Source organism: Adiantum capillus-veneris, chromosome 3 (assembly GCF_014529385.1).
Source record: "Adiantum capillus-veneris isolate H3 chromosome 3, ASM1452938v2, whole genome shotgun sequence".
NCBI lineage: Eukaryota > Viridiplantae > Streptophyta > Polypodiopsida > Polypodiales > Pteridaceae > Adiantum > Adiantum capillus-veneris.
Window position 1 is genome coordinate 65,718,471 of NC_140933.1, and position 25,450 is coordinate 65,743,920.

General features: G+C 43.3%; 1 protein-coding gene across 1 annotated transcript in view; it reads left to right on the forward strand.

Moving 5' to 3' along the window:
* The window catches only part of LOC147461038 (potassium transporter 7-like), a 73,467-nt gene extending 49,281 nt beyond the window's left edge, over window positions 1-24,186 (forward strand). Inside the window, exons 2-9 of the mRNA XM_086508680.1 lie at window positions 76-319; window positions 936-1,181; window positions 1,263-1,313; window positions 20,853-21,113; window positions 21,199-21,251; window positions 21,340-21,454; window positions 22,612-22,866; window positions 22,946-24,186. Coding sequence (XP_086364806.1) covers window positions 76-319; window positions 936-1,181; window positions 1,263-1,313; window positions 20,853-21,113; window positions 21,199-21,251; window positions 21,340-21,454; window positions 22,612-22,866; window positions 22,946-24,036 — 2,316 coding nt within the window. The 3' untranslated portion in view covers window positions 24,037-24,186. The remainder of the gene's footprint in view (window positions 1-75; window positions 320-935; window positions 1,182-1,262; window positions 1,314-20,852; window positions 21,114-21,198; window positions 21,252-21,339; window positions 21,455-22,611; window positions 22,867-22,945) is intronic.
* The last annotated feature ends 1,264 nt before the right edge of the window (window positions 24,187-25,450 follow it).

The window sequence follows — 25,450 nt, forward strand, 5'->3', positions numbered from 1 at the left end:
ATTAAGAGCGTTTTCTTGATTTCATTTGTGGAGAACTTGAACCTTGATCTTTCTTTGTACGTGCTGGTATTTCAGGTTTCCCAGGAAACCAATTATCGAATGCTCTTTATCTTGGCCTATCAAAGTTTCGGGGTGGTGTATGGCGACTTGAGCACGTCTCCCCTTTATGTATTCAAGAGTGCCTTTGTAAGAAAATTGCACTATCATGAAAGCGAAGTTGCTGTTTATGGAGTACTCTCTTTCATATTCTGGACTTTAACACTAATCCCAGTTCTGAAATACATCGTCATTGTTCTAAGTGCTGATGACAACGGTGAAGGTAGGATCTATGGATCTTGCATTAAGCTATGATTGTCAAAATATGCTCTTTGTTTGAAGAACTGTATAAGAAGGAATCCTCACAAGGAAACGCAGAAAGAAGCTGTAAAATAAGAGCAGTGGCTATTCATTGTCCAAACTTGCTTTTTTAGTACTACCATTGAAATGTATTGCCCCAAAACAATCCTGTAAAGTTTTAAGTTGAGGTTACAGTAGATTGTAATACCTATGAGGCTCCTTTATTCACAGAAAATGTTGTGGAGTTGACCAATTCTGTATGGAGTTTCTAAGATTTTATCTTTTCTGAAGGGGTGTTCCAGGATTTATAGAACTTGAGGCATGCTACTGTTTAGGAACAGGCATGCCTTAAGGGTGTGCCTGTTAAGGATTAAAAACTCTCAGATATGGTCTTGGGTCTAATATCTTTCTTATGACTGTGAGGAACTTACTGTAATTCTGGTGATAAGAAATAATTGCAAACAGCTGCTGTGGATGCTTGACACACAGCTATTGGTTGTGCTTCTGTTTGGCTGTTTAAGTTTTTGGTTCCTTCCTGTTTTATTTGACTCCTATTTTCTTCAACAAATCCTCAGTGGTTTTCTTTGGATTGTAAACAGGTGGACCTTTTGCTTTGTACTCCTTGCTCTGTAGGCATGCCAAAGTTGGTTTATTTCCTGCCCAACAGTCAATCGATGAGGAATTGTCTACCTACACTCTACACGAATGTGATCCACATCAACAGAATTCCAGACTTAAGGCTCTGTTTGAGCGACACCAAAATGCTCGCATTGGGCTTCTTATTCTAGTGCTACTTGGGACATGCATGGTCATTGGAAATGGTGTCTTAACACCTGCTATATCTGGTGTGCACGTGATTCCAAAAGCTCAAAATTGACAATCTTTGTCTCAGTTAATGGGACTCTAATTCAAGCTGTCATTTGCAGTTCTGTCCTCAGTGCAAGGGCTTCAGGTTGTTTTCTTGAATCTCCACTCATGTAAGATCATGGAAACTCTATTTCTGCTACTCAATCTGATGACTTCAGTTCTGCCAAACTTGTTTCTTGTTTTGTTCGCATAAATTTCCAGTTTTAATTCAAAGGTACAATCCAGTTCTTCAAGTCGATATACGTTTGGGGCTATGATGTCTGTACTGCGTTCTCTTCTTAATGGAGCATCTTCGTTCTTTTGAGGTGCATCCACTGTTATTTTGTCATTCAGAATATAGTTCATTATAAAACAACAAATGGGCTCTCAGAAGTCACAATGGTAGGAGCAGAAAGAGGTTTCTTAACAGTACGCAGCTTGTACTGCAGCTTTGGGGGTTATTCTCACGCTCTCTTCTCGGGAGCTCGATTCTCGTCAAGGGATGGTTCTCATGGCAGTTCTTGTTTTCTCTCTCTCGACAAGGAAAAGGGAGTTTTTTGTTGTGCGTTTGGAGGGAGCTCACATCACGCAAAAGCAAGAAGGGCGGCACGCATCGAGTGAGGGAAGGGAAGAAGAAGAAGCCTGTGGGTTTCTTCTCTCTACCGTTCTCTCTCTCTTTATCGGCAAAGTAGAATACCAGGAAGGCGAAGAAATTGGTAGTCGGTTTCAAGGTTTGGCTTCAGCTTGTTTCTTTCCTCTAGTGTACGCCGCCTCTTGCAAGCTGCATAGAGGGAGAGTTACCTCTAGTGTTTTCCGTTTGTACCGAGCATACACAGGGCCCGGTTTGTGCCAAATTCTTGTATCCGGTTCCAATTTCTATTAGCAATACAGTTTCTTGTTTCAACTTACAATTTGTGCATCGTCTCTTGTGTGTTGCTTCTTCCCAGTCACTCTCTCACAGCCGGGGGCCTGGTATCTTCCTGGCTCCTCTCCCAAACTGCCTAAACCCGGAACCCGATGTGAAGCGAGCTGAGGTGGGAATTTGAAGACATTTACACCTGAAGAGGTAGCCATGCAATAGATGATGCGACGGTTCGCTGCCAGCAGCAGTAGGCCATTACAGACGTTAACGAAGCAGTAAACATGATTATTAAGCGACAAATGAGTGTGGACAAGCTAATTGTCCATGAAAAAGAATTAACGGAGAAGTCAACCCCTACAAACCCTAAGCTGGAGGAACCGATTTGACGAACTTGTTAAAGGCACAAGAGTTGAATTTGATTTTGAAAATGGTAGAACTTTTAAGTGCAAAGGGTTCTACATTGGAGCCCAGGCAACGTCCTCCGCATAGGGATGAGGATGACAAATGAATGTGGTGTGACAATTTGGATCATGAACATGAAGATTGTGAAGAATTTGATGAAGCTTACAAAAGAAATGTAGTTTTTTGAAAGGAAAGGAGGATCCATCTCAAGAGCCTACTCGTTTGAACTATGGAAGTGGTGGTATGCAGAAACTAGTGGAAGAGATGCAGCTTAATGTTTCCCTTGTCGAAGCCGCAACTTATGGATTGTAGGTATATGGTAGTGCTAGAGCTAGGGGCTATTTATGGCTTTAAGCTATAAAGACAGTTGAATCAAGTAAGCTGGCACATAGAAATCCATGTCAAGGTTGGGAATTGTATTCAGGAAACTACAAGGTGGTCCGACCGAGTGGACTCTCTTTCGATATATGTGTTTATTGCTAATTCTCAGGCTAATGAAGCTGTAGAGCAGAAGAGAAGTGTAAAAGGAATGAAGACAATCTAGAAGGAGGATTCTACTTCTAAGCCAATTCCCGTACTTGAAGTGGTTATGGAGGAGGTGCCGAAGGACAAGAAACAAGGTTGAGTTCTTATAAGTTGAAATCCGGTATTGAATTGGCTACAGATTTAAAGAAGGTTTTTGAGGAGCGTATCCTCAATAGCAAGTTGGAGCTCACATTGGGCGACATCTTGGGGTTAGCTAATCGTGAATTTTGTGAAGAAATCGTCGACCTCATTAAGAGGAAACACCAGGTACCAAGTGAATAGTAACTTGATCCGGTCAAGAGTCAAACGATTCGACATATCAAGTCAATTTTGGAGGCTTATGAAGAATTTGAATTTGAAGGATTCAAAGCTATGGTGGTTTCAAATCATATTACACTCAAGGTTAGACACGTTGATGATGGAGATAAGGAAATTGTGCCCAAGAGCCACTTTTTGAGGATTCATTGGGCTAGAGCAACAACTAAGACTATTGTTAAGCTCGATGACATTGATGAGCCGATTTTAGTACTAGTGGACCATGGTTCGGAGATTAATTCAAGGGGGAAAGTTCACATCAAAAGGGAAAGTGGCCTATCGATGTGGATCATGGTTGGTAGATTCGAGCTGCCAATACACTTCCAACGATCTTTATGGTGCATGTGTGAATGTAAAGGTAATTGTTGGAGATGTTTGTGATGATTTATTTTTTATTTTATTTTTTTATAATAAAAAAGGGAGCATTCCTTCTATCCACTTATACTGGGAGAACAATACATTATGGTTGTGCGTATGGAAATAAAGGTGTTGGTTCAGCTTATGCGAGGATTCGAAGTAGAGATGGTAAAAGAGCTATTTAATTCTTGATTGTGTGGATCATGTGTGAAATCTGGTTAGTTTACGAGTTCAACCATTGCCAAAGATACGTAGAGAGTTCAAAGAATACAGATTTGGTCAGGATTTTCTTGGGGTGTCACTATAAAGCGGGAGTATGTGGTATTGAGAAGGGAACGTTCTCGCCAAAAGGCACTTTTTCTTCGGAGTTTTTGGAGCTAACATCTCAAGGTTCTGTCAGGTGCAGCGGAAGTGTTTAAGGATTTAGCTCGGATCTAGTACTCCGTACACAAACACAAGGGTTGCTTTACTTCACTTGGAAGAACTGAATCGAACTGAAAGAAAGAGATGACACAGGGATGTCGGGTGCCAACCCTCAAGGGCCCCCTTGCTTTTTACCAGAGCAAGTACTTTCTTTATTCTTGCACAAATGCTACTACAATGATGCTAATGCTAATGGGTACTGATGCTACTCACGCTGGGTACTGGGTATTGAGGTACTGAAGGGGTAATGAGGTACTGTTGGTCTATGTGACGATGATGTCGACGACGAGGTGCTGATGGGTCTGTGTCGATGATGATGATGTCGACGACGAGGTATTGATTGTCTATATCGAAGACGATGATGTCAACGACGAGGTACTGATGGGTCTGTGTCGATGACGAGGTACTGATGGAGTCTATGTCGACGACGATGATGTTGACGGCGAGGTATTGATGGAGTCTATGTCGACAATGAGGTACTTATGGAGTCTATGTTGACGACACGACGGGGTCTTGCGGGTTCTATGTTAAAGACGGTGAAGTTGACGACGAGGTCACGTGGGTTCTAGGTCTAGGACGGGGAGGTCCACGACAGGGTCATGCTGATCATGGTGTGAATACTTGAGATGCTTAGGGTGCTTGAGATGCTCGAGGTGCTTGAGGTACCTTGTTTATGTCAACGACGATGTCGACTTTGATGAGGATGCTGATAACGACGATGACCGTCACAGACACGCGAATGTCGCTGTGACGGCGATGATGCAAGGCTAGGGCTGAAATCTGAAAACGTTAGGGCTGAAATTTGCTATCGCTAAGAATTTACTGAAATTAGGGACTGTGTTGATAACGATGACGACGACGACGATCGTCATGGCAACGACGACTGCTGCGTGGCGATGACGACTGTTGCCCGCGTGTACTAAGGGCTGAAAACTGAAAACTATCGCGATGGATGGCGTTCCGGCGAGGATCTGCTGTCGGGAAGGGGATATAATACGCGACGAGGCTAGGGAAGGGTACTGTTGCAAAAATGCTGATGGCTGAAAACTGCTCCAAAAACGCTGGCACCACGTGCCAATAAAAAAGAACAAACTGAACAGCCCTTTAGCACTTTAATAACAATTGAACTGAAAGAGAGAGATGACACGCAACACGGAGTGGCGGAATTCCACCCCAGAGAGTATTGGCCCCAAACCTTGGCGCCCCTTTCGGTATTTTTTATATTGCATCAACTCAGTACAAGCCGGAACTCCAGACTCTGCACCTTCCCTAGGAAGCATGCCAGAGAACGAGCCCTAACCTCATATTTAGAGGCCCTTGGCCTAAAATGCAGTTTACATGAAAAGCTATCAAACTCAAAAGCTTCTGGTCCAAAAAGCAATGCCAAAAGTTGCCAGCGTAATTTACGGAAATCCGTACAGCCTGCCACGTCATCAGCTAGCGCAAAACGCGGAAACCCATACAGCTTGCACGTCATCATGCCAATGCAATTTTCGAAAATCTACCACGTCATCAGTTTTTGCGTGTGTGCGGGTCCTGCTTTATTTTAATCCTTCATGTCACTTGGGGCCCCATCAAATGGGGTCTCCATAAGTTGGTAAGACTTCTTCTTCTGTTACTTGTTGTTCTTAGGGTTTAGGCCCCTCGGCCGACAACTGCAAGTTGGCTCTCTTCTTCAAGGCTTTGACAGGTCATCGGTTTTTGCGTGTGTGCGGGTCCTGCTTTATTTTAATCCTTTATGTCACTTGGGGCCCCATCGAACGGGGTCCCCATAAGTTGGTAAGACTTCTTCTTCTGTTACTTGTTCTTCTTAGGGTTTAGGCCCCTTGGCCGACATCTGCAAGTTGGCTCCCTTCTTCAGGGCTTTGACACATCAGCAGTTTGTCTCCCCTTCTTGAAAGAGAGTAATCGTCTGCGATTACAGCATATGTGCAAAACAACTCAAGTTAGCTCGAAAAAAAAATTAAAAATTCTGAGGGACATTCCGAGGGACAATCAATTTTCTCTTTTTATTAAGGAGTTAGCTTCTCCTTTCTTGCTCTTTTGATCAAGGAGTTAGCTTCTCCTTTCGGCTGTTTTGATCAAGGAGTTAGCTTCTCCTTTCGTCCAGATCGGAACTCGATATTCTGGAGTAGTAAAATTAGCCATTATCCCTAGACCGTACTGATCTTCCACGGGTGTCTTGATGCACTAAAATTACATACCCAGGCAATCTCATCCAATTAGGAATATTCAGTAGTTGGCACATCACAATGCAACACAAATGCTTACATATGCATGTTACAAGACATAGAAACATAAAGCCGCCGATGAACACTCCTCCCGCATAACCTAACAAGGTCCGGGCTTGGAGATATTCAACAACTCCCTCATCACTCCTCCCGCATAACCTAACAAGGTTCGGGCCGGGAGATATAGAGGCCTTTTACAACCAAACGCCCCCTAGACCGCAACCTGCGTCGTTTGGAGGTGCTGAGAGTAACCACTGCTCAGACTTCTTAATACTCCTCCCGCATAACCATCCATGTTTAGGCCGGGAGTCACAACAACAATACTCCCCCGTAAATAACCACAAGGGTCCGGGCCATGAGTAAAAAAAACAGCACTTTTCAATCATTCAATACTTTCCTCGCAAATAACCACAAGGGTCCGGGCCATGAGTATGAACAAGCATTCTCAAACATAATTTCTCACTACTCCACCCGGGAGTAAAATCACCAATCATTGATACCAGTATTAAAACCAGAGTCAAAAGAATTCAAATCGGCACCAAGAAAGGTTCAAAATAGATACCATCCATTTCAAACAAATTCCAAACAGGATCACCAAACAAGTTCTCAAACAGATTCTCTAACAAAATTCAAACTTAAAAAGCAATCTCGACATCAGCTGAGCTCGAAAAGTCGACTGACTTTCCATCTTGAATCCTATTAGGGTTAGGTTTCTTTCATAAGGTAGTAGTTGAGCACAACATGGTCCATCAGCTCTTGGACAAACAATGTTTCTTTGGCGGCGATGGTAGTCCCAAGATAGCAATCGCACCGAACCTCCAAGGTCATCTGCTCGTGAAGAGACATCTACTGAGAGATGTCGAGAAATTTCAAGTTATAATCTGCTAGAGTTTCCATGGCAAGCATTTCAAGATACCCCACTCTGCCGGAAGTTGCACTCCGAAGGAAGATGTCAGAAACCATATAACTTCGGACAAAATTTTTCTTTAAAGCTTGCCAAGTACATGGAGTGTGTGGCTTGGTAGCTATAGACATCAACATCTGCATGGCACTGCTTCTGGGAAAAATAGTGACTTGAAACAAATTTGGATCCTTCTCTTGCAAGTGATCTTAATGGCTTATGCCTTGTAAGACATGAGCGGTGAAAGACGGGAGCGTGCCCGATGCGCGATGAAGTAAGGGTGGGAGTGGCTAATAAGTCTGGGTTGGAGGGCGAAGATAAGATCCCTCAAATAAAATTCCAATAGCTCTATCTGCTCTTTTGTAGGACCGGTATGCTTTCAGGAAAGCACACGCCTGATGCTCTGATACCACTGTCACAAAGACGGGCACCATGTGCCAATAGAAAAGAACAGACTGAACAGACTTTTAGCACTTCAATAACAACTGAACTGAAAGAGATGACACGCGACACGGAGTGGCGGAATTCCACCCTAGAGAGTATTGGCCCCAAACCTTGGTGCCCCTTTTGGTATTTCTTTATATTGCATCAACTCAGTACAAGCCGGTACTCCAGACTCTGCACCTTCTCCAAGAAGCATGCCAAAGAACGAGCCCTAACCTCATATTTAAAGGCCCTTGGCCTAAAAAGCAGTTCACATGAAAAGCTTTAAAACTCAAAAGCTTCTGGTCCAAAAAGCAATGCCAAAAACTGCTAGCGTAATTTACGGAAATCCATACAGTCTGCCACGTCATTAGCTAGCGCAAAACGTGGAAATCGGTACAACCTGCCACGTCATCGTGCCAACGCAATTTTCGGAAATCTACCATATCATCAGTTTTTGCGTGTGTGCGGGTCTTGCTTTATTTTAATCCTTTATGTCACTTGGGGCCCCATCGAACGGGGTCCCCATAAGTTGGTAAGACTTCTTCTTCTTTACTTGTTCTTCTTAGGGTTTAGGCCCCTCGGCCGACATCTGCAAGTTGGCTCCCTTCTTCAGGGCTTTGACACGTCGGCAGTTTGTTACATGCTCTGCTGCTTCTGCTCGTGTGCCTGATTCGGCAAGTGCTAGGTCTTCATTTATAGGAATTATATGTTGGGCTGGGCAAGCTTCCCAACAAACCCACAATTTCTAAAAAGAATTTCAAAAGTCACTCATAAATAAATAACCTATAAGAGGTGGCTCACACGGTAGAAAATGCTCATGTTGAAATGACTGTACTGTGCAAGAGAGGGTATGCAAGTGTGACCGGCTTGGGCATGCAATTCCTGCTAGAGGCTCACAAAGGTGCCAGCTGGGTCCTAAGCTAATGACTCATGCTAAACTAGGCAAAGGCATGTGGTATGCAATGCTCATGTTGAGCCTTAGCAAGACTCTTGGTGAGAACTTTTGCAGGGTTATCTTGTGTATTGATCTTAGTCAAGGTGACTAGACCATCCTCCAATACGTGACGTATAAATTGTTACCGCACATCTATGTGTTTGGTACGCGCATGAAACATGGCATTTTTGACTAAATAGACAACACTCTGGCTATCACATCCCAACACTGGACTATGAGCACGCATGCCAAGTTCTTTTGCAAGTCTGCCCAACCAAATGGCTTCCTTTGAAGCCTGTGTGGCTGAAATGTATTGAGCCTCAATAGTACTCAGTGCCACAATTTTTTGCAACCTAGAACACCAAGAGACTGCACCACCAACCATAGCAAATACATATCCACTGGTAGATTTCTTGGTATTTATGTCACCTGCCATGTCTGCATCACAATATCCTTGCAACTTTAAGTCACTTTTGCCATAACAAATACACTTTGATTGTGTAACTTGCAAATATCTCAGAATGCATTTGACAGCTTCCCAATGCGCTTTGCTAGGATTCGACATGTATCGAGCACTAACAACTCCCACTGCATAAGCAATGTCAGGATGAGTGGCAACCATAGCATACATAAGAGAACCACAAGTTGATGCATAAGGGATTCCCTTCATTGCTTTCAATGCCACCTCATCCTTTGGGCAATCTGCTTTGCTAAGGTTGGTGTATGGAGGTAAAGGTCTTCCAAGAGGCTTAGCATCAAACATATTAAATCTATCAAGTACTTTTGCAATGTACTTTTCTTGAGATAAAAACAACAATTTCAGCTTTCTATTTCTTTTAATACTCATGCCCAAATTATGCTCTGCATCACCCAAATCCTTCATAGCAAATGTTGAATTTAGCTTACGCTTCAGAGCGTCGAGACTAGTCTTATTTTTCCCGGCAAGCAGTGTCACAAAATGGTGAGGTGGCAAACCCTAACACACACACACTCCCAAAATGGGGCAGCAGAACCGGTGCAGCAAGGCAGCCTCGTGAAACGTGGAAAAATTTGATGACGTGGAATTCCGTACAACTGCTGACGTGGCAGTCCGCAAATCGCAGCGGAAATTACGGAGGCTGACCAGCGGCAGCTTTTGCTTTGTCTACGCAATTGCAAGAAAGAGAGAGAGCCAGCTTTTTGCTTTATTCAAGGGCTCAAGAGAGCTTGAGAGAGAAAAGATGGATTTGCTTTATTTTTACAAGCTTTTGATTTTCAGCTTTTGGGGCTCTGCTTTTGACATCCCTTGTACTCTTTTAAATAAGTGGGTAGGCGACTCATAATTGAGAGCATCTGGACACAGAGTCTGACTGTGAGCACTTGCCTGCACTTTTGTACTTTGAACATAGATTAATACAAAAAGAAATACTGAAAGGGGCGCTAGTCTTTGGGGCCAATATCTCTAGGCACGGAACTCCGCCGGGCCAGTGTCGAATCGATTGTAAACTGTGAATTGTTTTGAAGTGGTTATTTTTGTGCTGTCGCGATAGATTCTTGACTTGGAGTGTCCAAGTCTGTTACAGTGGTATCAGAGCACGGCCGATTTGTCTTCTACGGGAAATCTGATCCCAATTTTTTTTTTTTGCGGCACCTATGGCTTCAGGCAAACATCAGTTGACTTTCTTTGCATCCGGAGATGCGGGAAGGGATCACAACGAAGATTCAAGAAAGGAGTACGACCTGCCTCGGTCTGCTTTGGCGGAGCGTCGAGAGATGGAGCGTCAACGATTGATCGGCGACGCAACAAAGATGATGCTTGATTTTTGCAAAGGACCCAAAATTTGCAAAATATATAAGCGAGACCTCTTTTAATGAGGTGCATACGCAGTGGCAGAAGACCACAAAACCAACTCCCAAACCCGCTCTCAAGAAACCTCCTACCCCCAGGAAGTATACAGAGAAAGAATTAGAAGAGGTGGTTGATGTACGAATTGCTCAACTTTTTGACGTGCAGAACAAAGCTGAAAAGCACGGCAAAAAGTAGAAGAAAAGCACTGACTTCCCGGGTTATTTGGGTCGTCGGTCTACTTTTGAAAAGGCAAGAAAGCAGAAGAAGCGTGTTCGATTTGAAGGAGTACCCAGTTCTTCTTCTTCTTCTTCTTCTTCTGGCAGTTCTTCTAGCTCATCCGACTCGAGCGAAGAAGACAAAAAAGGCAAAAAGCGAAGCAAAAAGCAAAGCTTCGAAAAGGGCAAGAAAAAGGCAAAGAAGTCTAAATCTCGCCCCGTGATTGACATTTCTACAGAGGACTCGTCTACAGATAGTTCAGTCTCTGATGACAACAATTTTTATGCAAAAAGAAGAATTTTTATAAAGCCAACAGTATGATTTTTTGAAAGACAAAAGCAAGAAAGTCCAAGAGTTTAAGGAAGGTAGTCAGTTAATTAAATTTGACACGTTTTTTGGTTATAGAGATGCTTCGAAGGCTTTGTCTTTTGTATAGTAGTTTGACATCGCTTTCGGGGGAGGGTGTTACTCAGAGCACTCTAAGATTCGGAGCGTTGCCCCTTACTTTAAGGGGAATGCTCGAACTTGGTGGTTTACGCTTCTATTAAACAAGACTGCGCCAGTTAAATGGCTGAAATTCAAGAGGCTTTTTATTTCTTCTTGGTTGACTCGAGAGTATGAACGCGATATACGAACTGCTTGGAACCATCTTCGGATGACCAAGAAGGATACAGTGGACGCTTATTGTGAGAGATTTTGGAGCTCTTTTCTACCCGCCTCTTCATTTAAGATCTCGTTCAAGGAACAGATTGAGCGGTTTACCTTGGGTCTACCTACAGAGATCCGAGATCACTGCTTAGAACAAAAGTCAGCTTCTATTCAAGAGTTGATGAGTCATGCGAAACGGGGTTTTGCCATTCACTTTGGCAGTTTGACCTACCCCACCGATGAGATCATGACACAAAGAGCCGAACAGACTTCGACAAATGAAAGTAGAGAGAGGAAGAGCAATCCAAAAAAGAAAGATGCACGACCCAAGCTTACTCCTCAGGAGCGGACTCGCTACATCAGGGAAGGGAAATGCTTTGGATGCGGGGAAATTGTACATTTCTCCGCGAAGTGCCCTATAAAGGCACAGAAAGAACAGAACGACAAGGACGACGAAAGGCCTGAGAGTTCGAGAGCAGCTGAGGACCGTGGAAGAAAAGGCAAGATGAACAAAGGACTGGTTCCAGATTGCGTGGGTACCGATCCCAGCACGTTGGACGAGAGTACGTAACTTTGCCGAGCTTGGGGCAAAGTAAAAGACCAAGAAGCCCTGATCTTCTTTGATGGAGGAGTTAAGGCCAACTTCATTTCACCGGAATTGGCGGCGCGGCTCGAGATTATTCCCGATCGGATGAGGGTGCGGAGGCAATTCTAGCGGCACCGGCAAGGACATAGCCATTACACCTGTCATTGGAAAACTTTGGTTGCATTATCAGGGGTATTTGGGGCATGAGGACTTTTACATAATGCCTTTGGAAGGTTGTGATGTCCTCTTGGAATTCCCTGGTACCACAAGAACAACGCCGTGGTCGACTATCGGGCGAGGAAAGCGACATTGACCACCGAGAAGGGCCGAACCATTGTACTTGACATTAAACTTAAGGGTGAGTCTCTCCCTATTGTATCAGCTTCGACCATTTCAAAGTTAATGAAATCCAGTCTATTTGTTTACTCGATCTTTTTGAAAGAGTTGAGTGATGAGGATAGGACAAATATGTCTGAACTTGATAAAGAATGCCAAGATTTTCTCCTGTCACGTGACACATCCAACCCTATGTGTCCGTGGACAAGCTACAACATAACAGGGTTCAGTCAGTCCAGTCAATCTAGATTAGAAGTGATCTGGCACTTTTGTGAGTCTATTCGTAGACCGTGCATGCCCAGTCACTTGGTATAGATGCATATCCTCTGGTTGCACACAACATGATCATTAGTATTCCCATCAGAATCCATCAGGGGAATTTTCTAGTGCATTTAGCCTATTTTCCCTATTTTTGACATTTTTCACTTATTAATTTAAGTGACTTTCCAACAAAAGTAGGTAGGGCAATTTTGCCAAGAAAATATATAAGCAAACCCAAGTTAGCACTAAATGGTAGAAGAGGCAGCAGGAGCTCCCCACTCAACAACCATCTTCTCAGCAAGAACCTGCAGTACCCCCCAACCTTGGCGTTTTCCTCTCCCATCAGCCTAGCGTTTTTGGTCTTCATCAGTACCCCTTCGAGCCTTGGCGTTTTTCAGCTTTGCAGTCAGCGCCAGCTTCCCAGTTTGCCTAGCGTTTTTGCTAGCGCTACCCAAAGCTGCCAGCGTTTTCATTTTCAGCCTGAAGTGAAGAAATTGAAGCAGCGTTTTCAGCCTTAGGAACAGCAGCAGATTCAGCCCTAGCCACTTGCAGAAGATCCCCATTTTCAGCCTTCAAAAACGCAGCCAAAACAGCGTTTTTCAGCCATTCAAAACAGTCCCAGACTTTCAGCCATAGCATTTTTATGGACAGCAGGTAGAAGACCGCAGATTTCAGCCCTTAAGTCGTCGCCGTCATCCCCGTCGTCGTCACCGGCATAGTCCCAAGTTGCATCAGTTTCCATGCATCGTCATTGTACCACTTTGTGCAATCAATAAGTAGACCACTCTCACCGACGAGAGTGGGGCCTTCGGAGGAGGGTTTTACAACGTCTCTGGTGTCATATCTCTCTTCTCTCTCTATCTCTGTCTCATACACTTGCACGCACAGTGTCCTTTCACTTTGTTTGTGATCATAGCACTTTCCATTAAGAATGGAAGGCTCTCCCTTCCATAAGAACTAAAAGGAACCTTGAGCACAGTTTGGAGCACTCATCTTGAGCAAAGCGCAAACAATCATTCCGCTGCACCTAACATCTCCACTCTCATGGCGATTGCTTCTCAGAGGGCCTGCCAGGCGAGTTACTACCTGCTCGTCCTGAAGATCATACCATTGATCTGATACTTGGAAGCACGCCATCGAACCGGCCACCTTACCGTGTGAGCCGAGCCCAGAACGAAGAGACTATGAACCAAGTGAAAGACCTCTTGGAAAAGGGTCTTGTCCAGCTTAGTACTTCACCGTAATGCTCTCTAATGTTGTTGGTTTTGAAGAAAGACGGATCTTGGAGAATGTGCATCGATTATAGAGCTCTCAATAAAATCACCATCAAGTAGAGATTTCCGATTCCTAGAGTCGATGATATACTTGACCAACTTTAGGGATCCTTGTGCTTTAGCAGGATCGACTTGAAAAGTGGATATCATCAGATCCGAATCGCGCCGGGAGATGTCTACAAGACAGCTTTTTGGACGACTTTTGGGTTATTTGAATTTTTGGTGATGCCTTTTGGCCTAACCAATACTCCTGCGACATTTAACCGGATGAGGAACTGGATTTTTCAAGAGTATAGGCTATTTGTTGGCACTTTCTTTGACGATATTATTGTTTTCTCCAAGAATGAGGCAGAACATAGAGATCATTTGCTTCAGGTTTTTCAGGCATTACGAGATCACAAGTTAGTGATTAATGCAAAGAAAAGTGAAATTTTCCTACCAGAGATACACTTTTTGGGACACATTGTCTCAGCAGCAGGAGCGCAAATGGATCCGGCCAAGATAGAGACTACTGTGATTGGCCCGATTTGAAGAATGTCCATGAAGTTAGAAGCTTCTTGGGATTGTGTTTGTACTATAGGCTGTTCATTCGAAAGTTTGCAGAGGTTGTTTCCTCTTTGTATATCTTGACACAGAAAGGAGTCCCTTTCTCGTGGGGACCCACAAAGGTGACTCTATCAATTTATATTATCATTATTTCAACCAAAATTTCCATTAAGGATGACTTAGAGTGCATTTAGTAAGGCAGTTTTGACTTTGCGGACTTGTAGAAGTCATTTGAAGTATATTGTGATGCTTGTGGTCGTAGTTTGGGTGCTCACGAGAGCCGATTGTTCTCAAGGCTGGAATTGACAACGTAGATTTATGAGAAAGAGCTGTTGGTGGTTATCCATGCTCTTACTCAGTGGCGGCACTACCTACTCGGAGCTGATTTTACTGTCTTTACAGACCATCAGAGTTTACGCTACTTCTTGTCACAGAAGTAGCTATCGGAAAAGCAGATGCGGTGGGCAAACATCTTGTCACAGTTTCACTTCCTGATTGCCCATGTTCAGGGACAAAAGAATTTGGTGGCAGATGCTTTGTCTCGGAAGTCGTTGGTTCTGGCTATTTCCGCGATACATCATAGGAGCTTCGAGGATATGGTCGACCAATATGCCACAGATATGGATTTTGCAGACTTTTCGCATAGATACAGGATGGGGAGACAATAGCGGGATATTCCATTCGGGATGGCTACTTGATGAGGAAAACCATGTTGTGCGTTACACAGCCGTTGAGTAAAAAGGTTATGACCAAATGCCACTGTCCACCTTTTACGGGTCACCGCGGCATTGCTACCACCATGAAAGGGGTAGAGAGATACTTCTTTTGGCCGAGACTCAAGAAGGATGTGGACGAGTTTGTGCGTAGGTGCTTGGTATGCCAGAAGGTCAAGTTTGACAAGCATAAAGCACAGGGATTGTTACAGCCTTTACCCACCCGCCCCTGGGAAAGTATTGCAATGGATTTTATTTTTGATCTCCCGAGAACAGAAAGAATCACATAAAGTCCATGTCATCTTTTATAAGTGCAACATATTCTGTTTGCAGGCAGCCATCCAATTTTTTGAATCCTGTGCTTCAGGTTCCTCTACATCACATAAGCTAGAAATAGCCAAAGCATAACAATCTGATGCATAAGATGCATGGCGAGAACCTGAACGAGTATAACTAGACAAGGGTGCATCCAATTTGCTGTCATGCAAAATATCCACTAGCCATGTTGGCATACATCTAGCTTGCTCATTCTCAGCCCTTTCCACATCAAGTACAACATGTCTGCATCAGAAATGGGCTGATCCGTAGCATTTTTCGAAACCCCCATAGGTTGTACATTTGCCTCATTGGAATTTACATTCAAGTTTCCACCACTAAAAAGAGGCAACAAATTGTTATATGTGCTTACATTACTGTCTCTAGTACATGACAGCAAAGGCTGAACATAATCTTCCACAAACATAACATCACGCGAAACCAAGATACGCTTCATTTGTGGATGGTATAAAGTGTAACCTTTGCTTTCAGTACTATAACCAACAAAAATGCATTTGAAAGCCTTATCATTCAATTTTCTGCGCTGCATTTGTGCTACCAAAGCATAAGCCAAACAACCAAAAACGTGCATGTGACCAATAGATGGCTTTTTGTCATGCCATGCTTCATATGGAGTCATAGACTGCAACGCTTTTGTAGGACACTTGTTATGTACATAAGTAGCACATATGATGGCCAAAACGAATATGGTAAAGCTCGGCTCCATACATCGTGCCATCTCGGTAAGCGACATGTTTTTCCTTTCAACAACACCATTTTGTTGAAATGTATATGGCATTGTACATTGGTGTTTTATCCCACGACTAGCCAGAAATACATTAAACTCATGAGACATATACTCCCCCCCTTGATTTGAACGGAGGGTGCCCATAGTGCATTTAGAGACATTTTCAGCCATAGCCAGAAATTGCTTGAAGCACATAAACACTTCGAACTTAGCTTTAAGCGGATACACCCATGCATGCTTGGAGTAATCATCAATAAAAAAGGTAATTGCCCAAGGACAGAGTTTGCATGGACTCACAAACATCACTATGGACAAGCTGCAAGTTGGAACCTGCATGTAGTCCTAACCGAACCATCCTTTGGAAACTTCGAACTCTGCATTTTGCCCAAAATACAACCTTCACAAACATGCTTCACGGGTGCTTCAAGAGGCTGCAAAGAAGCAATTATATCAGATTTCTGTAACCACAACAAACTGGAAAAATTCAGATACCCAAAACGTGTATGCCAAAGTTTTGCATCTGAAACAACCTTTGAATCCACAACTGCATTTGCAAAATTCTGCCCACACTTGTCATAGAAAGTGAGCTTATACAGCCCACGACATAAAATGCCAGATGCAACAATTTCATCACCAAAATTGAGATCATGAACTGTACATGTGTCATCCTTAAATTTCACAACAAGACTGAGTCTATTAAGTGCAGGTACAGACAAAAGGTTCTTTTTGATTCCAGATACATAAGGTGCATTAACAAGTGTGAAAGAACTGCCATTCGTAACATTCAACACAATTTTTCCAACTCTCTTGATCGGATAACAGGCATTGTTGGCACAAGTGACTGAAGTCCCATGAGAGTCATCCTCGAGAGAGGTAAACAATTCACGATGAGAGGTAATGTGCTTTGTAGCACCACTATCGAAGTACCACACATGAGCATCTGCAGCAATCGACATACATGCATCATATGGACATATGGATCATAAGCGCACTCTGCACTAAATGCCCACTCTGCATCTACATCAACATCACAATCTCCCTTCAGAGAAGATTTTACAATTGCTGCACTTGTAGTGGAACCAGCCTCTTTCGTCTTAACCTCTTTTGCCTTCAATTTTGGACACTGCTTGATCAAGTGATCATTAGCTTTACAATAATGGCAACATATCTTCTTTTTGCCCTTTTCACTAGAATTCCTAGACAACAGAATTCCTAGACAAGGTGTTTCAGCAAAAGCATTGGAAACAGGTGATTTTGCACTCGCCGAAGAACTATGAGAAGTGGCTACATTGCTGTTACCACTTTTTCTTTGAGCAGCAATAAAGGCTTGTTCAACTGCACGTTGTTTAGCCCTGTTTTTTCTTGAAAGTGACTCTTGCAACAACAATGTGTATAATGCATCAAACTTGACAACATCAAGATTTCCTTGGGTCACAAGTCTCCAGGTACTAACAAAAGTCTGGTAAGAATCTGGCAAAGCATTAAGAGTACTCTGCACAAGGGAACTGTCAGAAATGACTTTGCCTGCAGAAATAAGATACTCATTAATATCCTTGATACAAGCAAGGGAAGTGTCTATTTCATCTCCCTCATGCATAATCTTCAACTCCAACTCTTTACGTAGCAATGAAATTTTAGCCTCATTGCGACTTGCGTAAAAACCAACCAGAATATCCCAAGCCTGTTTTGTAGATTTAGCTGAATGAATGTGAGGAGTAAAAGTGCGCTTCACAAATAACGCAATCAATGCATGCGCCTGCACATCTCTAACATCCCAACGAGATTGCTCAGCTATAGGCAAAACAACTCTGGCAGCAGCAATCGTGCCACCAAAACCTGCAACACAGTGTAACAGGGAACGGGTGGAACACAGACCAAACGTTTCGAAACGGCTTTCCGGACAAGTCCCGTTCCCGAAACAGAGTCGGGAAGGGAACACCGTTTTGGAATGGGGTGCAACCGGAACAGTGTTCCGGAACGGGGGGAACATGAGGAGGAACGGTGAAACGCAGGGCGGAACGGGCAAAAGTAGGCATTTGAGGGCAGATTTGGAACTGTTTGGGGGACATATTTGGTGCAGTTTGAGGGCAGGTTTGGGGACGGATTTGGGGGCATTTTTGGGGCTGTTTAGGAATTTATTTGGGACTAAGCTGAATGGAGATAATTCAAGCCTTGCTTCAGTCGACCGTTCCGGCCCCCCTCCTCCTCCCTGTTCCCGTTCCCCGTTCCCGACCCTCCCATCCTGTTCTTGTTCCCCGTTCCTTGTTCCTGTTCCGCGTAACTATACTGCAACATCCTCAACATCGCCTGTATCCTCAGAGCCAGGGCGTACATCAATGCCTTGCTCAACATTCCAAATGCCCTTTGACACAAGAACATGTTGCATCATGTAAGCCCACATTGGGTAATTGTCCCCATCCAATTTATCGTGAGCAACAAACATCTTGAACACATCTATGTTGTTGTTAGCCATAGCGAGTGCCTGCACTTGATGTGAAAACTGCCCGAAAAGAGGAGAAATGAAGCAAGATCAACACGTGCTAGATAGCACAACTCGAAGAAGACTGTTATGCAAAAAATGGCACTAAGAGAAACTCTTCACAAAAGGACGAAATTGACTGTGCAGTACTGCTTGTAGTGGAAACGAAGGCCGGAACGAGCTCAAATGGAATTTGTCGACTTGCTGACGCTCACCAAAGCTCACCGAAATCTGAGAAAGTGAGCAGGCGTGTGCTGGTGATGCTGGCGACTATGCTCGGAAGGACGCAACCTGCTCTAATACCAATTGTTGGAAATAGGGCTGCAGGGAAATAAACACAACTTGGAGAAGGCGAAGAAGCTCAAGGCACACAATAGAGAGTGGTATTACTTAGTGTGCAGTGGAAAGATAAGATACTAGAGTGATAGGCGTATATACAATGCATGGGGGAAAAAACCTCCTAGTCTGGGAAAAAATGCTCCGGCCGTCCTAAGTGTGTTCACACACATCACTACCACATATGTATGGTAACAAATTTTTATCCAAATTCATGAGGGAAAGAGTGTATTACTAGCTCCATTGGGGTCTCTTATATATAAATAGTGAGAAGCATCTTTGGTGATATAAAAAATACATCATAGGCTTATACATCATGCTCTGCATCACTAATTCTAGGTGGACTCTATCACTTGGGTGTACATGTCTTTTCACATGGATTTATAGGAAGTAGGATGTCTATGAGGCTAGGGGAAGTTTCCAAGGTATGGAATAAGCTAAGCGCAACCCCAACACTACCTACCTAAGCCAAACCCTATGACACTCAAAGCTAGGATTTGGTGTACGTTACGTTCAGTGTTATGAGTCAACATTTTAGGCTAATCCTATGGATTGTTCAGAGCCAGGCTCTAGCAATGTGCCCAATACAAGAGTGTCACAAGTTTTTCTGACCACCTTTTGAGGTGGTCTAATGCCCTGGTTGTGAGATTCACCATGTGTGTAGGAATTCGTTAGAAATAAGCTTTTGTGAATACCTTGGAAAAACTGTCTTTTATGACTCTTATGTTTGAGACCTTGTTACTTTTGCGGACATTAAGATTCGATTGATCAGACTTTGATTTTTTATGACTCTATGTTTGAGACCCTGTTACTTTTGCGGACATTAAGATTCGATTGATCAGACTTTGATTTTTTTTGGCTTTAGAATGTGTTCTTGGCCAACATATGAAGCTTGAGGTGTGTTTTGTGTGTGAAGAGGCTCTTGAAAGTGCTAAGGGAAGGTTTTCTTAAAGACAAATGCCCATAGAATAGAGAAACCTCTTGAAAATAATTTAGAATGTTTTTTTCTCAGTAGTCTTCTGAAAGAATTATACTTGGTATATAGCAGAGCAAACAGCACGCTGCGCCATGTGTGTATTGAGGTATAACACTCAAGAATGGAGTGCTCATTATATGCCAATTCCTTGAGGCCAATTACAGAAGATGATGTGCTATCAGCATACTTTTGGATTTATTGCCCCCATAATGAAGGGAGTTGTCAGCCCAAAATATTTTGCCCTTGCCTTGCTGCATCTGCACCAAATTTTTTGCATCTTGCTTCAGTGCTTATACTGCACCAAATGTTGTAGAAATATGGCTTGAAATAGCATTGCTTTGCGTGGCAGCCAAAAACACCCTGAAATAGATGACAAGGCGCTCCTGATGGGAGCTGGCCCAACTATGGGCTTGGATGCTGAATATGTAGCTTTTGCAGCTGTGGAAAATGCTGCCAATGAAAATTAAGCAACCCAAATCAGATGATTCCTTTGCTTAGTCTTTCTAACTAATTAGGCGCCTTTGTTTTTTCATAAAAAAATATCAAAAGGAGATGTTGTTACCAGGACCGTAGGTGCCTTTGTTTTTTTATAAAAAATATCAAAAGGGGATGTTGTTGCCAGGACCGTAGGTGCCTCTGTTTTTTTATATAAAATGTCAAAAGAGGAGGTTGTTGCCAGCAGCAATTGATTGTATGCCCAACCTTGGGTCGACCAAAATTCTGTGCTTTCATAGGCTGCTCATGCAAGGTCTTGCTCAATATGCTTTCTCATTATGCCAATTTTAACTTTCTCTTGGTTTGTTGGGAGTATGACAATTTGTTCTGTTTGCATGGTACTTGCACAGCATTCCTGTCCCGGGCTTTGAGTGCCAAAGCATTGATAAAGTAATAGCATATAGCATAAACAATTTTTTTTTTAAAATACGGAATTTGTGGAGCTTAAGACATGAGGTCGAGTTTAGCAGTTAAAGTTTTGTAAGAAGTTTCCAGAAATCGGGTGATGCTGTACTGTCTATTTGATTGTCAATGCAGATGTGGCTCTTCTTCTAGCATGCATCATCTTGGTCGGTCTATTCACTCTGCAGTACTTTGGTACGCATAGGGTAGCCTTTCTTTTTGCTCCAGTTATCCTTGCATGGCTCTTTTGCATGGCTGTTGTGGGTTTATACAACATAATATATTGGAATCCCAAGATACTGCAAGCACTTTCTCCCTACTACTTGTATCAGTTCTTCCAAGTAGCAGGGAGAGAAGGTTGGGTGTCCCTCGGTGGCGTTCTGCTTTGCATTACAGGTATGCTTGTATCAGCATGACCTTTTGTAATCAAATGTCTGGTTAGAAGTGTAGTTTGAAGGCCACATTTTGGGTATGTTTCCAGGTACAGAGGCCATGTTTGCTGATTTGGGACATTTCACACAGTCATCGATACGGGTATGGATGCTCTCTCCTAACTCAACAATAGCATTAACTGAACTAAGGTTTGCCTTATCAATTAAGTGCCGGCTTTCTGTCCATGCAGGTGGCGTTTATGTTTGTGGTTTATCCCTGCCTGGTGCTAGCTTATGTCGGTCACGCGGCTTTCCTTTCAAGAAACTTGTCGCACGTTGAAGGCAGCTTTTATCAGTCAGTTCCAAGTAAGTACTTTTTCTGCTTTAAAGTTGACTTAAATGGAGTGGCAGTAAATTATCTTCTTTTGTCCAACTTACTGTAGCCCTTTTCAGCCCATCTGGTTCACGCTTGCTGGGTTTCAACCATCTGCAAATCTACTGCATAAATGGCTCTTGACTCCTAGCTTGCCTCGTTTGAAATAAATGGCTTAGTGGGAGTAGGCGTCAATCACTTGTAATGTTAAGAGGGTTAGATGTGGCACTCTCTGGATGTGAATTTAAGACGTAGATGTTGATGTGTTTTAACCAGTCACAGTGACTCCTTGCTGATCGTGTCATGTGTTTGCTGAATCAATGGATCATGCTAGAGATAATATGTTTTAACGGAAATCTGGGCCAGTCAGAAGAAAGGGAGTTGAGGAGTGACGCCTTGCTGATCGTCGCATTCATGTGTTTGCTGAATCACTTGGGATGATTTAGTAGAACTGAAATGGAGTGGATGTTAAGTGATTAGTGTCACATGTCGCCTGATGGAAGTGTCCAATCTCTCAGATCAAAGCAAGTGACCTTTCATGCCATTATTTGCAACTGAAATGGAGTGGATGTTAAGCGATTAGTGTCACGTGTCGCCTGATGGAAGTGGCCAATCTCTCAGATCAAAGCAAGCGACCTTTCATGCCATTATTTGCAACTGAAGTGGAGTGGATGTTAAGCGATTAGTGTCATGTGTCGCCTGATGGAAGTGCCCAATCTCTCAGATCAAAGCTAGTGACCTTTCATGCCATTATTTGCCATTGTGAACCGGTCTCATAGAGTGAGCAGTATGTTGATGCTCATTCAGTTCACTATTAATGCTAGCTTGAGCCTCATATCTTATGGCATTTCTTACAGGGCTTGCCTGCAGAAAATCTTACCAATTAAAGGCATGTATTTCATGCACGTGGATTTTATAATTAGAGAGCTCTTACACTTTCAGGTGCTACTTATACTATGATAGGAACAGACAAACATCTATATAAAAAATGTTACCACTCTGTTGGTTGGCCTGATAACATTTATTATAGCAGAATAGTTTTTGCAGTGAGAATGCGTTCACAGCTTCGGTGCCTGTATCTTTCTGTTTACTGTTTGTTGTATCATCGAGTAATTTGTACTTGACAGATAAGCTTGGCTACTGGTTTCAGGTCCAGTATATTGGCCTGTGTTTGTGGTGGGTACCTTTGCCTCGATTGTTGGAAGCCAAGCAGTGATCAGTGCTACGTTTTCAATGATCAAACACTGCCAAGCATTGAATTGCTTTCCCAGAGTAAAGATTGTTCACACCTCCAAACAAATCATGGGTCAGATCTATATACCGGAGATTAACTGGATTCTTATGGTTCTCTGCCTGACTGTAACTCTTGGATTCCAGGATACAACAGCTATTGGGAATGCATATGGTGAGCCATATTTGGTTTTTTTCTGTTCCTTTAAGACATAAGCTTCGCTGTTGGCCTTGATTTTTTTTTTTTTCCCCAGGCTTTGCTGCAATCATTGTCATGTTTGTGACAACTTGCCTCATGACCCTTGTCATAGTGATAGTATGGCAGAGGAGCATACTCATTGGAGCTTGCTTTCTTATAGTCTTTGGCGCCATGGAAGGCCTATACTTTTCTGCCACTATCATGAAAGTGCCAGAGGGAGGATGGGTACCTATAGTACTGGCCATGCTGTTCATGTCGATTATGTATACATGGCATTATGGCACAGCAAAAAAGTATGAATTTGATTTACAAAACAAAGTCTCCATGAAGTGGATATTGACTCTGGGTCCAAGCCTCGGGATTGTGCGTGTTCCTGGAATTGGGCTGATATATACCGAGCTTGTAACTGGTGTACCTGCTATCTTCTCTCATTTTGTGACAAACCTGCCAGCATTTCACCAGATTTTAGTGTTTGTGTGTATCAAGTCAGTTCACGTGCCCTTTGTTCCAGTGCCAGAGCGTTATTTGGTTGGAAGGGTGGGCCCAAAGGAGTATCGCATGTATAGATGTATTGTGAGGTATGGGTACAAGGATATCCATAAGGAAGATGATGACTTTGAAAACAACCTTATAATACGCATTAGTGAGTACATTCAAAGAGAAGCAGAGGAGAATTCGTCACAACCAAGCTGGGATACTTCATTAGATGGCGGCCAGTTAACTGTCGTAGGTACCCCTGGACATGCAGGCATGCAGCTAGTTCTGCCTACTGATGATGGTGATGTTTTTCAAGCTGTGAGTCTTTCCAGCAGCAAGTCAGCAACGTTGCAAAGCTTCCAATCTGTATCCGAGCTGGAGTCTCCTCAGCTGAGAAGGAGAAGAGTTCGATTTGAGCTGCCAAAGAACCCTAACATTGCTCCTTCTGTGAGGGATGAGATGATAGAACTTATAGAGGCTAAGCAAGCAGGAGTAGCCTATGTTCTTGGGCACTCGTATGTGAGAGCCAAAAAGACCTCACCTTACTTGAAAAGATTAGCAATTGATGTTGGATACTCATTCCTAAGGAAGAACTGCAGGGGCCCAGCTGTAGCACTGAATATTCCTCATATATGTCTTATTGAAGTGGGAATGATTTATTATATTTAGACTGGATGGATCTGTCAGCCTTCCATATATAGCAAGGCTTTTCCTTTGCTTTTGTATTTATCTCTTTTCCCCCGAAAGCTTCAGTTTATAAAGCTTGGGGGCTCACAGGGCTTGAATCAAAGAGAAAAAAGCGCAATTGGCTTCATGGCTTATCATAGCTCTATCATACATGCGTAAGCTGGATTGTGTTTTTGCAGATAAGCTGGAATGTCTTATCATGTGCCCATCGAACTGACATTGGAGTCACCTTCGGAATTGATGGCAAGGATGAGTGATATCGCGCCTTCGTGATTCAAAGTAATGGTGTCTAGGAGATTGAAGATTCAGTCTTGTAGAGATGATTGATGGAATCGTCTTTGTGCATTAAAGTTTTATTCTATGTTTTTCTTTGTATTGAAGAGGCTGATGTTGTGAATAAGCGCTTAACGATGGGGTTTGTTTTTTATGGTTTCATGTTTGCATGATTTAAATATTTAGAGGTGATTCCTTGTGAGATGGGCTTCTCTAGGCATCTCTCTCTCTCTCTCTCTCTGCCCCCTCCCTCCCCCCCCCCCCCCCCCCCCCCCCCCCCCCCCCCCCCCACCAGCTTTATTACCTTTCCTATTGGGATTGTTGTAGGATCTAGGATGTTTCCTTTTATGCTGGATCTCAGATCATTGTATCAAATCTGATTTGATTGTAACTTCTGGTCTCATTGGTCATTTTGGCCTTTCGAAGAGGTTAACATAACCTCTCTCTCTCTCTCTCTCTCTCTCTCTCCTTGGTTCACGATGGTCATGGAGGGCTGATTATCCCCCATTCTCGTCTCTCTCTCTCTCTCTCTCTCTCTCTCTCTCTCTCTCTCTCTCTCTCTCTCTCTCTCTCTCTCTCTCAGCATCGACGGGTTCTACGACAGAAAATCCGGAGCACGTTGGCCAGGCATGCACGACGCCCGGTCAGACTACTAACCATGGAGGAAATTGATGAGATTCGCCAAGGACCGATGCTAGATCTCTTGTGATTCAACCATCCCAACAAGCCACCCAAATTTTCCCGCTTAGTTTTATGCTTGGCTCACATCGACCAGCTTAGGCCCCCATAGTAGATATCTTTGTTTTGTACTGTTGTTAGGTTATTTTGTTACTCTGACTTTGTATCAAATCCACCACTTTGTAACTTTCGGGTCTCATAGGTCATTATGGCCTTTTGAAGACGTTAATATAACATTTCATTTCATTTCTCTCTCTCAGGTCGCGTGCAAACAGTCTATTGCAGGCAAAGCGTGTGCAAGCTTTGAGGTTCAGCAGGCCGCATGCTGGATTGAGCAGTGTCGACTGTGTGTTGGCCTGAATAACACACACAAGGAGCAGAGAGCAAGTGACGACCACGTGCTGAGCAGCAGATACGCAGCAAGGGAGTTTTCTCTCTGAGGATG